The sequence below is a fragment of the Humulus lupulus genome, chromosome 4, assembly GCF_963169125.1.
Source record: "Humulus lupulus chromosome 4, drHumLupu1.1, whole genome shotgun sequence".
Classification (NCBI taxonomy): Eukaryota; Viridiplantae; Streptophyta; class Magnoliopsida; order Rosales; family Cannabaceae; genus Humulus; species Humulus lupulus.
Window position 1 is genome coordinate 239,947,226 of NC_084796.1, and position 15,857 is coordinate 239,963,082.

The 15,857-nt window shown below is 36.8% G+C and overlaps 1 protein-coding gene across 1 annotated transcript; it reads left to right on the forward strand.

Moving 5' to 3' along the window:
* The first annotated feature begins 11,002 nt into the window (after positions 1–11,002).
* On the forward strand, positions 11,003–11,991 carry LOC133833064 (uncharacterized). Its single transcript, XM_062263322.1, has 2 exons — positions 11,003–11,402; positions 11,495–11,991. The coding sequence occupies exons 1-2, from the start codon at positions 11,003–11,005 to the stop codon at positions 11,989–11,991; spliced, it is 897 nt and encodes a 298-aa protein (XP_062119306.1).
* The last annotated feature ends 3,866 nt before the right edge of the window (positions 11,992–15,857 follow it).

A 15,857-nucleotide genomic window follows, 5' to 3' on the forward strand; every position in this document is an offset into this window, starting at 1 on the left:
GGCGCCGCGGCGCTTGCCTCTGGAAATTTTGGGGGCCGCGGCCCAAGGTGCTAGGGCCGCAGCCCTTGCTCTGTTTCCACCCCGTTTGCTCGTTTTGACCCCGGGAACTTAGCTATGGGCCTCAGGAGTGTCCCTACTACTTGGATTAGTTTGGATTGGTCTCTTGGAGGCTAGATATTGGTTAGAAAACCTTTGGTTATCATGTTATTGATGGTGTTCCATATTTGGTTATGATTAGGTGACCGCTAAGGGCTTAAAGGTTGACCGTTCTCAAGGGTCGTTCTTATATTGGTTCTAGCTCGAATCTGAAGTAAGAAAACTGCACCCTGTGTATATGAAACATGCATGGCTATTATGATGCATGTTGGTTGATTATTGAGTATGACGTGCGTGGTTATTCTTGATGCATGTCGGTTGATTATTATGTATGACATGCATGGCTATTCTTGATGCATGTTGGTTGACTGTTAAATGTGACATGCATGGCTGTTATTGGTGCATGTTGGACCGTTGGGTATGTTGCATATGATGCATGAGAAACATGTGATTAGGACATGCTTTGTATACTGGGTGTGATATCATTCAGAGCTTGAGCCTCTGTGTTAATGCATAGTCCTAATTGTACTAATACCTGTTAAGTAAGCATGTTGAATACCATGTTTATGGATAATAGACATGTGATATATGTTTGGCAGCATGACTTACCTGTGTATGGCGCTGACTTATTAGTCAGAATCGACAATGGTGTCAGATCCGTCTGTGAAGCTGTGACTTATTAGTTAAGTTCACCACGGGCTGAGCACTGGTCGTGTTTCACCGACCCAAGGGTCAGAAGTGGCATTGCGTTGTGAACGCCGGGCCAAATAAAGATTGGATCCAATCAAGGTCAGCATTGAATGACTCATATGGGGTATTAATGCTGGACCGGCCGGAAGGTCAATGTGAACTATAAGCGCTTGCATGGTCTATGATCAGATGACTATAGCCAAGGTATATGACCCCGGTGACCGTTTGTCACATGGCTAAGGGACGTTGTCCATAGTTTCGGCTCTAGAGTCGTGAGGAAGGTTATGTTGGTGACTAATCACCTTGCACCTGTCCTAATCAAACTTAAGAAAGAATCACTTATCAGTTAAGCCCTGGTGACCCTATCGTCACATGGCTAGAAGGAGCGATGCTCATTATTGTGACTTTTGGCTATTGTCACCTATTTGCTTGGACTGATAGTCCTGAATGGTTATTATGATTGTTGTTGATATTATATCATGCTTTATTGTGTTTTCTTGCTGGGCTTTGGCTCACGAGTGCTACGTGGTGCAGGTAAAGGCAAGAGGAAGCTGGACCATCCTTGAGTTGAAGAGCTTAGGTGATGATGTGTACATATGCAGCTGCTCGTCCGCCACAGCCGAGGTTTAAAGTGGAACTAGGGTTGAACCCTGTTTTGCCGCTTAGAACGGCCTGTTGTAAATATTTTCTGTAATAAACTCTGAAACTTTATTTTCGGGATCCCAATGTATATATTAAACGTTCTAAAGAAACGTTACATCTTAACCAAAATGTTTAATCCCTAAACCGCTAATCATACTTAGTTACACGTTTTGGCCAAATGACTCGATTAGCGAGTTTAGCACTGTTTACAAGGCACATCGTAACGGTCCCTGGAGTTGGGGCGTTACAGAAAGAGTGGAGGACGAACATGGGAAATATGATGAAACCCTAATTTGTGAGTTGTCAATGAGAGACTAATCCTAATATTTGTGAGAGATAGAGAGGAGGAAGAGGGGAAATATGATGAAACCTAATTTGTGTTTTTGGGCTGTTGAATTGGGTTTATCTTTGAGCTGAATAGAATTTTGTAAATCATATAAATTATATTTATATTTTTAATTTTGACATATAAATTAATAATAAAAGCCAAATAAAAATAAATATATTTATGGGTTTAATTTGTGCTTTTTGCATGCCATGTTTACGGGCTTTCTACATTTGTGCTTACATGTCATGCATTCGTGCTTTCGTGTCGTGCATTTAGGTTTGTTGTGTCGTACCGTGCTTAAACCCATATTTTTTGTGTCGTGTCGTGCTAATTTGCAACATCATGTCGGGTCGTGCCCTGTCCCATTTTTTTTATGCTGGGTCGTGTTCGTGCCCCTGGACTCGTTTTGGTTTCGCGATGTGTCAAAAAGTCCGGTCTGTATTTATAGCACTAGTACAGCTCCATCTTCATTATCCTTCAACAGGGATTCTATTGCTTTATGGCCGACAATACCACAATCCTAGCAAAATTCTGGTAATCTTTCATATTGGAGCAAGATTAAAATTTCAGTCCCGTGATCATCAATGCATACTCGGAGCCCTCGTTTCAACGGTCATAAAATATTGATGCGTACTCGAACCTTCATCACCCGATTTTTGATGCGGCATTCTTCTACTGTACCAATCTTAGAACCCCATGATCTAGCAAACAAGTCATACAAGCCAGCTAAACATTAGTCAGAGATACCCAAAAGGAACATGATCAAACACCATATTAGAAATCTCTCCCAAATAGGTTCAATTATACAGATAACGCTGTCTGTCAAAACTCCATGGCCCCCCAGCGAAAACTCTGTCTATCGTTCTTACTTCCAAAGTGATACATGAATACGTTCCTTGCACTAAGTTCTTCAACCCAAACCCGATGTGATATTTTCCATACTATCCTCGTAGTATTCCCTACCAGACATAATTCAAGCGGCTTCATCATCCAGGGACAAAGCTTCTGTTAATCGATTAACTAATTCAATATCCATAATCACCAAAGGAATTCACACTAATAAAGACTAACGAATAATCGCAGAATAATCAAAACTTTAAAATAGACTGAAACCTCATCGAAGATGAGAATGCTAACCTCCCCCAGATATTTCTATAGAGAGAATATCGGGAGGACTACTTACAATCATTTTTGCATGATAAGCCACATTATTGGTTGTTTAATCCAAAACGAAACCATTTTTGTGCTTGTGTTTAGAAATAATTTCATTTATTTATTTATTTTAAAATTTTATTTCCGTACCAAAAAAAAAACATTAACTTTGTTAAATCCATCAAATGGATCACTTGAAATATCTATATTTTACAATAATAATACTAGGCACATATTCATTTTATTAATTTAAAATGCACACAATAATATATTTGCGGTGAAAGTACTTAAATTATTATATTTGTATTACTTAAGGAGCAAAGTTATTTTTTTGGCGGCGAAAGTATCTTTCGTCTATGTTTTGAGTCAGTTTAATGCAACTATTTGTTTCGTCGTTAAGTCCGTCTACATGGTGTGAAATTTTCTTATAACTTGGGTACTTTCACTGCTTACATCTCTTAAATTTGATATTTTCACCGCAAACATCTTTTAAATTGAGTATTTTCGCCACTAATATCTTTTCAATTTGATATTTTTGCCTACGTGTTACAAACGAACTTAACAGTGAGAATTAATAGTTATAGTAAGTGTTAAATATTTTAGAGTGTCCCATATCAATATTCAATTTATTAAGGCGATACCATACTATTTTTTTTATGTATGCTTCAAAACACCGTCTTATCATTATGTGTATTTTTTTTAGAATAAATGTATGCCTAACATTAATCATATTAAAATGCAATCATAACCTTCCGTACGTGGGTGGGGTTGATCATGATGGAAGGCTAAGAATATTAGGATTAGATAGACTTAACATATATTCTCTCTATATTTATACTTTATTTTGATGAGTGGAAAGGGGGCCATGGGTAGTACAATAGTTAAGTTCTTTCATCATACATTTATTTTTAAAAAAATTAGAATTATTACAACTTGAAAAGTTAGCTAAAAAATTCGTTATATATAATATAGTCCTAAGTAATCATTTTATCGATAGGCAATTCATTCTCAATAGGTATTAATTTTCTTTTCAATTTCTCTTCCAATTTGTAATGACAGGCTTAAAGATCATCATGATTTGCAAAAAACACCATTCATCAAATCACTATTATTGTGTCAATGACCCTCGTGTAGTGTAGATACGTGCTATGTTTCCTTTTTGGGTTAAGATATAATTTTTCTGTCAAATTTGTATCCTACTCTAAGTCAAACACCATTTTCTACTAGTAAGTTCACCAAAGATACAATTTTCAAATGTAATAACATAATTTTTTAATAATTCGACGAAAGGAGGATTATTCAGAGCGAGCTCAATGGACAACAGAGATGGAATAGCTGTTGGTTGGTTAGGACACCCTATCTTTAAAGATAAAGAAGGATATAACTTTCTTTAAAATAATTTTAAGTTAAAATTAATAATGAATTAAATAAACATTAAAAATATAGTTTTTTTTTTTCTTTTTCCATAAAGGCTCTCATTGAATTTTTATATTTATATTAAATTGTTATTTAGTATTTAAGTTTAATTTTTGTAGAAATAAAATTATTCTTTACAAATCAAATTTTGTAAATTTTACTTTAAGATCGATCTCGTCTACAAAGCTTTTCCTTCTCCCTCTCTCTCCTTCGGTGTTTCACCGGAGCCATGGCGAAAGGAGCGAAGGCAGCCGGAAAAGCTAAATCGAAAGCGAAATCTAAGAAAAATGGTCCTTCATCTTCTGATAGGATCATCAAGACACGCTCTATGGATGCGGTACTGGGTGTGAAAGAGCTGGAAATTGATGAGGAAGCTGATGCCGAGAAGCAGTGGGTTGAGGAAATCTTTTCCCCTGAAGAAACGGAGGAGATTTTCAGAAGACGCAGTGAGATACGCCAGGACTTTTCAGACTGGTTATCTCTACCGAATCGTGTGGCCCAAGATGTGAGCACGGGGGCGAATACTTCTCCTCCAGTCCTTCGATCTAACATCGTTCAGAACTTGGATTCTCGGTTTGCTGGGTCGATTAAAGAGAAGAATGAAACAGAGGGGAAACAAGAACAGAGCCCTAGATCTAAAGTGAAGATTGATTTTGATGACATCGCGGAGGAAGTGAGCTATTGGCAACCTTCTATTGTTTGCTTTGTTATGGGAGTCAATCCGCCTCTTCATGTTCTTGATGGCTTTGCAAGAAGGATGTGGAAAGAAGCTGTAGTTAAAGTGGGAATGATTGCTCGTGGGGTTTTCATTACACGATTTCAGAACATGGAACAACGAGACAAAGTTCTACAAGGTGGATATGTGTTTTTCGATCGGAAACCAGTGGTCATGAAGCCATGGAATCCGATTGACGATTTCACCAAAGATGGCATTACTAGTGTTCCAACTTGGATACAATTAAAGGGATTGGATATCAAGTATTGGGGGGAGAAATCCTTGTTCAAGATTGTTGGGCAAATTGGCACACATTTGCAAGTCGACAATGTCACAAAGCATCGAGACAGGCTGATGTATCCTAGAGTTCTAATTAAGGTTAGTCTTGCTCAAAAATTCCCTGTTACAGTTTCATTTACAGATGAATTTGATCATGATATTGAGTTAGAGGTGAAGTATGAATGGTTGCCGTTAGTTTGTTACAATTGTTCGGGTTTGGGACATGAGACCAAAAATTGTAGGAAGAAAATGGAAGGGAAGGACATAGTGAAACAACAATGGATTCCCAAGGAACATGTGAATGAGGTGGAGAAGATGGCACCTACAGTGGATGAGGAAGGCTTTCAAAAAGTTGAACAGAGGAAAAAATTTATAATTGATGATGTACCTGCTGCTATAGAAGTGGCCAATCGGTTTGATGTGTTGGAAAACCAGGAGAAAGAGGTTCTTAACAGTTGTATTAGAGAGGGGGGAGATCCCTCTACTTCCAATGGATAGGATCCTTTGTTGGAACGTTAGAGGGATTAATAGCCAACAAAAGCATCAAGAAATCATGTCGTCAAAAAGGTTTTTCTTTCTCTCTCTCTCTCCTTCGGTGTCTACACCAGAGCTATGGCGAAAGGAGCGAAGGCAGCCGAAAAAACCAAATCGAAGACGAAACCTAAGAAAACTGGTCCATCTTCTTCTGATAGGATCATTAAAACGAGATCAATGGATGACGTACTGGGAGTGAAAGAGCTGGAAGTTGATGACAGAAGGAGCCGGATGAACAATGGGTGGAAACACTATACTCTCCAGAAGAGACGGAGGAGTTGTTCAGGAAATGAAGTGAGATTCGACAAAATTTCTCTGACTGGGTAACAATAGCGAGCCGCACGGCACAGGATGTAAATTTGGGTAAGAAAGCCTCTCCTCCAATCTTGCGATCTAATATTGTTAAGAATTTGGAATCCTGCTTTGTTGGCCCGTCAAAGGAGCTGGGTGATGATCAAGAGTCTATTGATTGTGAGAATGGTATGGGGCCGTTGAAAAAACAAAGTGATTGTATGAATATATCTGGCAATGATGGTGTTCTGCAGCGAGATACTACCCCTAAAGTGAAAATTTGCTTTGATGATATTGCTGAAGAGGTAAACTATTGGTAGCCATCAATAGTCTGTTTTGTAATGGGAGTCAATTCGCCACTTCATATACTTGATGGTTTTGCAAGAAGAATGTGGAAAAAGGCTATGGTTAAGGTGGGTTTGATTGCTAGGGGGATCTTTATCATTAGATTCCAGAATATGGAGCAGAGAGATCAGGTCTTACAGGGAGGATATATATTCTTTGATCGAAAACCAGTGGTTATGAAACCTTGGAACCCGATAGATGATTTCTCTAAAGATGAGATTACTAGTGTGCCGACTTGGATTCAATTACAAGGATTGGACATCAAGTATTGGGGGGGAAAATCCTTATTCAAGATTGTTGGGAAGATTGGCAAACCTCTACAAGTTGACAATATCACCAAGCACAGGGATAGGCTGCTGTACCCTCGTGTGTTAATAGAGGTTAATTTTGCTCAAGAATTTCCTACCTCAATTTCATTTACAGACGAGTTTGATCGGGATAATGATTTGGAAGTGAAATATGAATGGCTACCTCTTGTTTGTTATAGCTGTTCAGGTTTGGGACATGAGACTAAGCTGTGTAGGAAGAAGCCCATAGAGAAGGAAACAGAGAAGCAACAATGGGTGCCTAAAGTAAAAGTGAAAAAGATGGAGAAACTGGTACCAACTGTAGATAAGGAGGGTTTTCAAAGAGTTGAGAAAGGGAAAAGAGTAGAAAAGGAAGTTGTTCCAGTTAAGACTAAGGTGGCTAATAGATTTGATCTGCTGAATAGTCAGGAGCAGGAGACTTTAATGTGTCTTAGGGAAGAGGGGGGAGATCCCTTTACTTCTAATGGATAAAATACTGTGTTGGAACGTTAGGGGGATCAATTGCCATAAAAAACATCAAGAAATCAAGCAATTGATTTGTTCAAAAAGAGTTGGGCTAGTGAGTCTCCTTGAAACTAAGGTAAAGAATAAACATGGGTTCTCTATACTCTAATCTTTTTCCGAATTGGTGTTTTACAAATAATAACCCTTGGCTTGATAAAGGGAGGATAGTTGTTGCATGGCTGCCAAGTTTGTTTACTGTTGATATTAGCTTATGTACAACTCAATTAATCCACTGTGTTGTGCACCCAAGACAGAAACAAGACAGATTTGATGTTTCATTTGTGTATGGATTTAATGAAGATAAGAAGAGAGCTCAACTTTGGATTGAGTTGGAAGAGATTTCAATGCAAATTCAGGGGCCTTGGATAGTTATGGGGGATTTTAATGATATTCTGTTTAGCAATGAAAGAGTGGGAAAAAGATGTACTAAAAGTCCTACTCAAGATTTTCGAGATTGTGTGGAAAAGTGTAAATTGGAAGACCTGAAATATTCTGGGATTTTTTATACCTGGAATAATAAGCAAAGGCCAGAGGATCGAGTTTTCTCTAAACTAGATCGAGCATTAGTTAATTCTCAATGGACAGACTGTTTTCAGTTTTCGGAGGCTAACTTTTTACCTGAGGGATGCTTTGATCACAGCCCCATCTTAGTCTCTCTATACCAGGATGTGATTAGTGGCAGGAAATCATTTTGATACTTTCGAATGTGGAAGGATGCAGATGAATTTGGTGAACGAATTGCTAAGATTTGGCAGGAAGGAGCTTATGGCACAGATATGTATAAGCTGACAGTAAAACCTAAGCGTTTGAAGCAAATTCTTAAGTGCATTAATAAGGAAGGTTTTCAGGATATTCACAAAGTAGAAATCATTGCTAAGGAGGAATTGGTGGTTTTGCAGGAAAAAGTGAATAAAGACCCCCAAAATTCTCGTTTACTGATTGAGGAACAATTGGCTCGGGACAAATATGCTAAAGTATACAAGGATTATTCTCTCTTCTTAGCTCAAAAAGCAAAAATTGCTTGGGCTAAAAATGGTGATGAAAACACAGCAATATTTCATGCTTCACTGAGGGCAAGGAGAATTCAGAATAGAATATATTCAATAGAGGATGCGCAGGGGGTCTGATGTGATACACCTCTTACTGTTCAGGAAGCTTTTTTACAGTATTACCAGCAGCTCCTTGGCTCTGAGATGCAGAACAAACACCGGGTGAAGAAATGTAAAATTAATCTTGGGCCAAAATTTTTTGAGTTGCATTCCAGCAGACTTGAAACCGAGTACACAGCTCAGGAGATCAAAGAAGCTATATTTTCTATCCCTAGTTTGAAGGCTCCAGGCCCGGATGGTTTTGGAAGTTGTTTTTACGAAGATAACTGGGATTTGGTTGGTTCTTATGTGGTATCTGCTGTTCTGTCTTTTATGAGATCAGGAAGAATTCTTAAGGCAATTAATACGACTACCATTACACTTATTCCTAAGAGTAGTTGTTCGCGAAGTGTGAGTGATTTTCGGCCCATATCGTGTTGTAATGTGATCTATAAGGCTGCATCGAAAGTGATTTGCTCGAGATTGAGACAAGTTTTGCCTGACTTAATTGCTGAAAACCAGGGGGGTTTTGTACATGGAAGATACATTGCCCATAATATCATGGTGTGTCAGGATTTGGTGAGATTATATGGGCGGAGCAATTGCAAACCTAGCTGTATGATAAAGATTGACTTAAGGAAAGCATATGACACAATAGAATGGGGGTTCATTGAAGATATGCTCAAGGCCTTTGATTTTCCTCAATCTTTTTCAGATTTAATAATGGCGTGTGTAACAACTCCCATGTTTTCCTTGCTTCTCAATGGTTCTTTACAAGGGTTCTTTGCATCAAAAAGAGGACTTAGACAAGGGGATCCCATTTCCCCCTTGTTGTTTGTTCTTGGTTTGGAATACTTGTCCCGAATTATGTGTAAGGTGGGGTCTTTACCTGGGTTCAAGTACCATAATAAATGCTCAAATCTGAAGTTGAATCACTTATGTTTTGCGGACGACCTGCTTATATTTTGCAATGGAGATTTTGTTTCAATAATGCTTATGTTGAGGGGTTTGAAGTTATTCTCTTCTTCTTCGGGTTTGCTTCCTAACTCTGAGAAAACTGCCATTTACTGTCATGGAATGTCTGATGCTGTTGTAGATAGAGTGCTGGCAGCTTCTGGTTTTTCTCGCAGCCATCTCCCATTCAGGTATCTCGGGATACCTATATGTTCAAAAAGAATATCTGCTGCAGATTGTAAATGTATTTTGGAGAAGATGACTAGTAGGATTCGATCTTGGAGCACTCAGAATCTATCTTATATGGGAAGAGTGACTTTGATCAATTCAGTCCTTATCTCGATACATTCATATTGGGCTCAGATAATGATTCTACCAAAGAAGTTGATCAAAGATGTTGAAGCAATTTGTAGGGCCTTTCTTTGGAAAGGTATCTCAGATTCTCATATACCAGGATTGATTGCTTGGGAGTATATTTGTTCATCAAGGGCGACTGGTGGCTTGGGCTTTCAGAGACTACATGATTGGAATTTGGCTGCCATGGGAAAGTATGTTTGGGCAATTGCCAAGAAGAAAGATAACCTTTTTGTCAAGTGGATTAATAGCGTATATCTGTTGGATCAAAATTGGTGGGATTACAAGTGTCCCACAGATTGTAGTTGGTACTGGAAGCGTTTAGTTGCTGTGAAGGACTGTTTTAAGGAAAAAATCTTTTATGATTCATTCTTATCACAGAGATATAATACCAAACTCGGTGTAAATCTGCTGGTTTCTCAAGAATCTAGAGTGTCGTGGAGGAAATGTGTTTGGGATAGATTTATTACACCCAAGCATCGATTTATTATGTGGTTAGTCATGTGGGAACGTCTGCTCACAAAGGATCGAATAGTTAGATATAATTCTAATATTGATCTGGTCTGTTTGCTGTGTGGGGTAGAGAATGAAGACATTGACCATCTCTTTTTCAAGTGTACATACAGCAAGAGGTGTTTAGAGGCTATCAAAAGCTGGCTTCATTGGAATGCACAGTCCATCAATCTTCACCGACTCCTGCATTGGATTTCTCATGCCAAGCATGTGTCGAATACATATAAAAGTATGCTTTTTTCCTGTCTTGCTGCGACAGTGTACCATCTCTGGCGAGTAAGAAATGATGTGCTTTGGAATAAAAAGTTGTGGCAAGTTCACCATACAGTTAGTAGAATTCAAAATGATTGTAAATTTCGATTGCTTAGTGTGTTTCCTTGTAAAGCCTCTAGGGAAGATAGAGAATTTTTTACCAGATTGATTTGATCTGCAATATACAGATTTATAGGGGTTAATTGTCCTGGTCTGATAACCCGGTTTGGGTTAGTTTTGGGTTATTGTATATGTATTGGGTGTGCAAGACTTGGATGTATTGGTTTGTTTGAGTAATACAATGGCTTATTCATAAAAAAAAAAGCATCAAGAAATCAAGCATTTGATTTTCTCTAAAAAAGTTGGGCTTGTTAGTCTCCTCGAAACGAAAATAAAGAATAAAAACATGGGTTCTTTATACTCTAGTTTATTTCAGAATTGGTGTTTTACGAATAATAATCCTTGGCTAGACAAAGGGAGAATAGTAGTAGCATGGCAGCCAAGTTTATTTGACTTAGATATCAGAATATGTTCTGCTCAAATGATCCATTGTATTGCTCATTCTAATCAAAGCAAGGACAGGTTTAGTCTTACGATTGTGTATGGTTTTAATGAAGATAGTAAAAGAGTGCAGCTGTGGGAAGATTTGGAAGATATTTCAGCACAAGTGCAGGGACCGTGGCTACTCATGGGAGACTTCAACGATATCCCGCTCTCAAATGAAAGAGTTGGAAGGAGAAATACCAAAGATCCTACCCAAGAATTTAGAGATTGTGTGGATCATTGTCAACTGGAAGACTTAAAACATTATGGGGCCTTCTTTACCTGGAATAATAAACAACAGCCGGAAGACAGAGTTTTTTCTAAGATTGATCGTGCCTTGGTCAATTCTGCTTGGGTTGATTCTTTCCATCATTCTGAGGCGGTTTTCTTACCTGAAGGTAATTTTGACCATAGTCCTATCTTAGTTTCTTTACACCAAGATGTGGTTTGTGGGTAAAAAAACCTTTTAGGTACTTTAGTATGTGGAAAGATGCTGTGAATTTTGATGAAAAAATTGCTAAAAGCTGGCAGGAAGGAGTTGTAGGGACTGATATGTTCAAACTGACAGTGAAGTTAAAGCGGCTGAAACAGGTGCTTAAGAGTATCAATAAGGAAGGTTTCAATGACCTTCAAAAGAAAGAAATGCTAGCTAAAGAAGTCTTACTGGTATTGCAGGGCAAAGTCAATACCGATCCACTTAACAGTAAACTTCTGCTCGAGGAACAAGCAGCTAGGGAGCAGGATACTAAAATTTACAAGGCCTATTCTCTTTTTTTAGCTCAAAAAGCTAAAACCTCTTGGGCTAAAAATGGAGATGACAACACAGCTATATTTCATGCTTCTTTGAGGGCAAGGAGGACCCAAAATCGAGTCTTTTCTATTGAAGATGAACAAGGTAACTGGTGTGATACACCAGAAAGTGTTCAAAATGCTTTTTTGCAATACTTTCAGCAGCTGTTAGGCTCTACAATGTCTCAAAGATCTTAGGTGAATCAAAGCATTATTGATCTTGGCTCAAAGATCTCGGACATGCACTTAAATCTTCTCCAAGCAGATTTCACAGCTCAAGAAGTAAAAGAGGCAATATTTTCTATTCCAGGTATGAAGTCTCCAGGTCCTGATGGCTTTGGTAGCAGCTTCTATCAAGACAATTGGAATCTGGTAGGTGCTGAAGTTGAAGCTGCAGTACTTTCTTTCTTGAATTCAGGGAAACTTCTCAAAGAAATCAATGCTACTACTATCACAATTATTCCAAAGAGTAGTTGCCCTCGAAGTGTAAGTGATTTTCGCCATATTTCCTGCTGCAATGTTATCTATAAAGCTACATAAAAAATGATTTGTTCGAGATTGCGGAGAATTCTCCCTGATTTAATTGCTAAAAATCAGGGGGGGTTTGTTCATGGTAGATATATTGCCCACAACATCATGGTGTGTCAAGATTTGGTGAGATTGTATGGGCGGAAAAATTGTAAACCTAGCTGCATGATCAAAATTGACCTAAGGAAAGCATATGATACAATCGATTGGAGCTTCATTGAAGAGATGTTCAAGGCCTTTGGTTTTCCTCAAAGGTTCACTGATTTGGTTATGACTTGCATACGAACTCCCAAATTTTCTTTACTCCTTAATGGATCTCTTCATGGATTCTTTGCAGCAAGGAGAGGTCTTCGACAAGGGGATCCTATCTCCCCCTTGTTGTTTGTTCTTGGTATGGAGTACCTGTCTCAGATCTTGACCAAGGTAGGGACATGGCCAGGTTTCAAATATCATGATAGATGTGCAACACTGAAGTTGAATCACTTGTGCTTTGCGGACGACCTCTTGCTTTTCTGTAATGGAGACTACATTTCAATCCTTTTGATGTTAAGAGGTTTGAAATTATTCTCTAATACTTCAGGTCTATTTCCCAATGCTTCTAAGACTGCGGTCTACTGCCATGGCATGCCTGCAACAGAAGTGGAACGGGTTCTTGATGTATCTGGCTATACTCGCAGCTACCTTCCCTTCAGGTATCTCGGTATCCCAATTTTTTCTAAGAAAATTTCTGCTGCTGAATGTAAAAGTATTCTAGGGAAAATGACAAGCAGGATTCGGCTATGGAGTACCAGGAACCTCTCTTACATGGGGAGAGTTACATTGATTAACTCAGTATTAATTTCAATACATTCTTACTGGGCACAGATCATGATTCTACCAAAAAAAATTGCTTAGAGATGTTGAAGCAATCTGTAGAGCTTTCCTTTGGAAAGGAACCTCGGATACTCATGGTCATGGCTTAATTGCTTGGGAAAATCTTTGTTTATCAAAAGTTGCAGGTGGCTTAGGCTTTAGAAGAATTCATGATTGGAATGAGGCTGCCATAGGGAAATATGTTTGGGCTATTGCCAAGAAAAAAGATAACCTATTTGTCAAATCGATAAATAGTGTTTACTTAGTGAACAGAAACTGGTGGGATTATGTTTGTCCTATGGATTGCAGCTGGTATTGAAAGCGTATAGTTGCTGTGAAAGAAAGATTCAAAGCCAAAATTTCGCTTGGATCTTTTTTATCTCAGAACTATAGCATCAAAAATGGAGCTGTTGGTTGTTCCTGAAATTAAAGTGCCTTGGAGCAAGTTTGTTTGGGATAGACTTATTACTCCTAAACATAGATTCATTATGTGGTTAGTCTTGTGGGAGAGATTACATACAAAGAATCGAATTGTTAAATACAATCCGACTCTTGATCAGGCCTGTCTGCTTTGTGGGGAAGCAAATGAAAACATCGAGCATCTCTTCTTCAAGTGTATATATAGTAGGAAATGTCTAACTGCCATTAAAAGTTGGCTCAACTGGAATGCACAGTCAACTAACCTTGTTAGTCTGCTGAAATGGATTTCTCATGCCAAGTTCTCGAGAATACACAAGAGCATGTTGTTGTCCATCCTTGCCGCTACTGTCTATAATATTTGGAGGGTAAGGAATGATGTTCTATGGAATCAGAGGCTTTGGCACATCAAGCACACAGTGAGTAAGATTCAAAATGAGTGTAAATTGCGATTAATTAGTGTATTACCATGTAAAGCTTCAAGTAAAGATAGAGAGTTTCTTTATAGCTTATAGCTGAATGTTGTACAGGGGATTGTTTTGTATAGGAGCTAAGTGTTGTTCTTGGCCGATCCTGTTGGATTTTTGAACCAAGTTGGTTTTCTTATTTGTTGAGAATTCTTGGTGTATTTGTACATGATAGTTTGAGCAACACAATGATCTTATTCATAAAATAAAAAAAAATTATTCTTTACATTAAAGGTATAATTTTAATAACTTATTTTGTAAATTGACGACCAAATTTATATTTTGACTTAGAATTGGGATTCAAACAAATTCAATTAGGTTGAATCAATCTAATTGCAAAAAAGTAGATATTCAATTACAATTACAATTGGATTCAATTTAAAAAAACTAGTTGTTAATTAGATTGGAACGGCTACAATTGGATTCAATTTAAAAAATTAGTAGTTAATTAGATTGGAACAATTGGGGGATCGGACTGTCAAAATTTAATTACCAACTAATCCAATCAAATCTTTATATACAGGGTATTTTTCACTTATATACAACAAAAGTAAAATATTTACTATAATAATATCACATATATTATTTACAAAATTATATACAATATATACTATTTTATTAAACATAATTATATAAACACAATCCCACTAATTAAGCCACTTTACTAATTTATTTTATATATATATATATATAACTTCCCATATTTAATATTATATGAATTCAATTAATAAATCAAATAGTAATTATATAATATTCAAATTATTATCTCAATTAAATGAGATACACAATTAAGCAATTCATGAAATATTTGAATAACCATATTAAGAAAAACTACTATAAATTGTCTAAATAAAATTGTTTAATATGATAAACTAATATAGTGAAAAAAATAAGCATAAAAGTAATTAGTATAAAAGTACGCATTGAACAATAAATTAACAAAACATTAATATAACTATAACATGCTATTCTAATGTATTATTTTAATTTTATTTTATTGATAAAGATTTAAAAAAAATTACTATGTATAATTATAATCTACCTGTCTCTAACTAAAATATTTTTGTTTATTTTACTATAGCATGATAAAAATAAATGAAAATGGTGTTTAACAATAGCGTTATTGTCTAACATATACAATACTGTTTATTTTATTAAAACATAATACACAAATATGACAAATGTGTACATTTACCACATCTACCAATTTAAAGCAAAAAATAACAATTAAAAAATAAACAAATTTGTTTAAAGTACAATATATTCATTCAACATTGGCAAAATAAACAATGCTTTCCAAAAAATAAACATACACTTAGTTGTATATTCATAGCAAGAAATATTCATAAAAATAAATATAAACATACAAAACAATCCAAAAAATTAAAAATGGCATCATGAGCATAAACATAAAAATAAACAATATATTAAATTTAAAATAAAAATATACTATTCAGTTTATAAAAATAAACAAACAGTCACGTTAAAGAGTATCACCGGCGAGTCTCCTCGAGTTCAGACTCAACCTCCATCTCTTCTTCCTTCTCCGGTGAGTCTATGGAAAAAGTATCATCGGCGCTCCTCATTGAGACCATCGGTTTGGAAGATAAAGAATAGAAATGGGTTTGAGTGTATGAGTTTTCGGTTGGGAATGAAGAGAAGAAGAGGTTTGGGGTTTTGATTTTGAATTTGGGAAAATGTGCATTGTTTGGGGAAATGTATATAATATGTGCTTTATGGCAGAGGTTCATAATTTTTTTGGAATAAACCAAAAACAGAAAAGATTTTAAAATGGTAAGT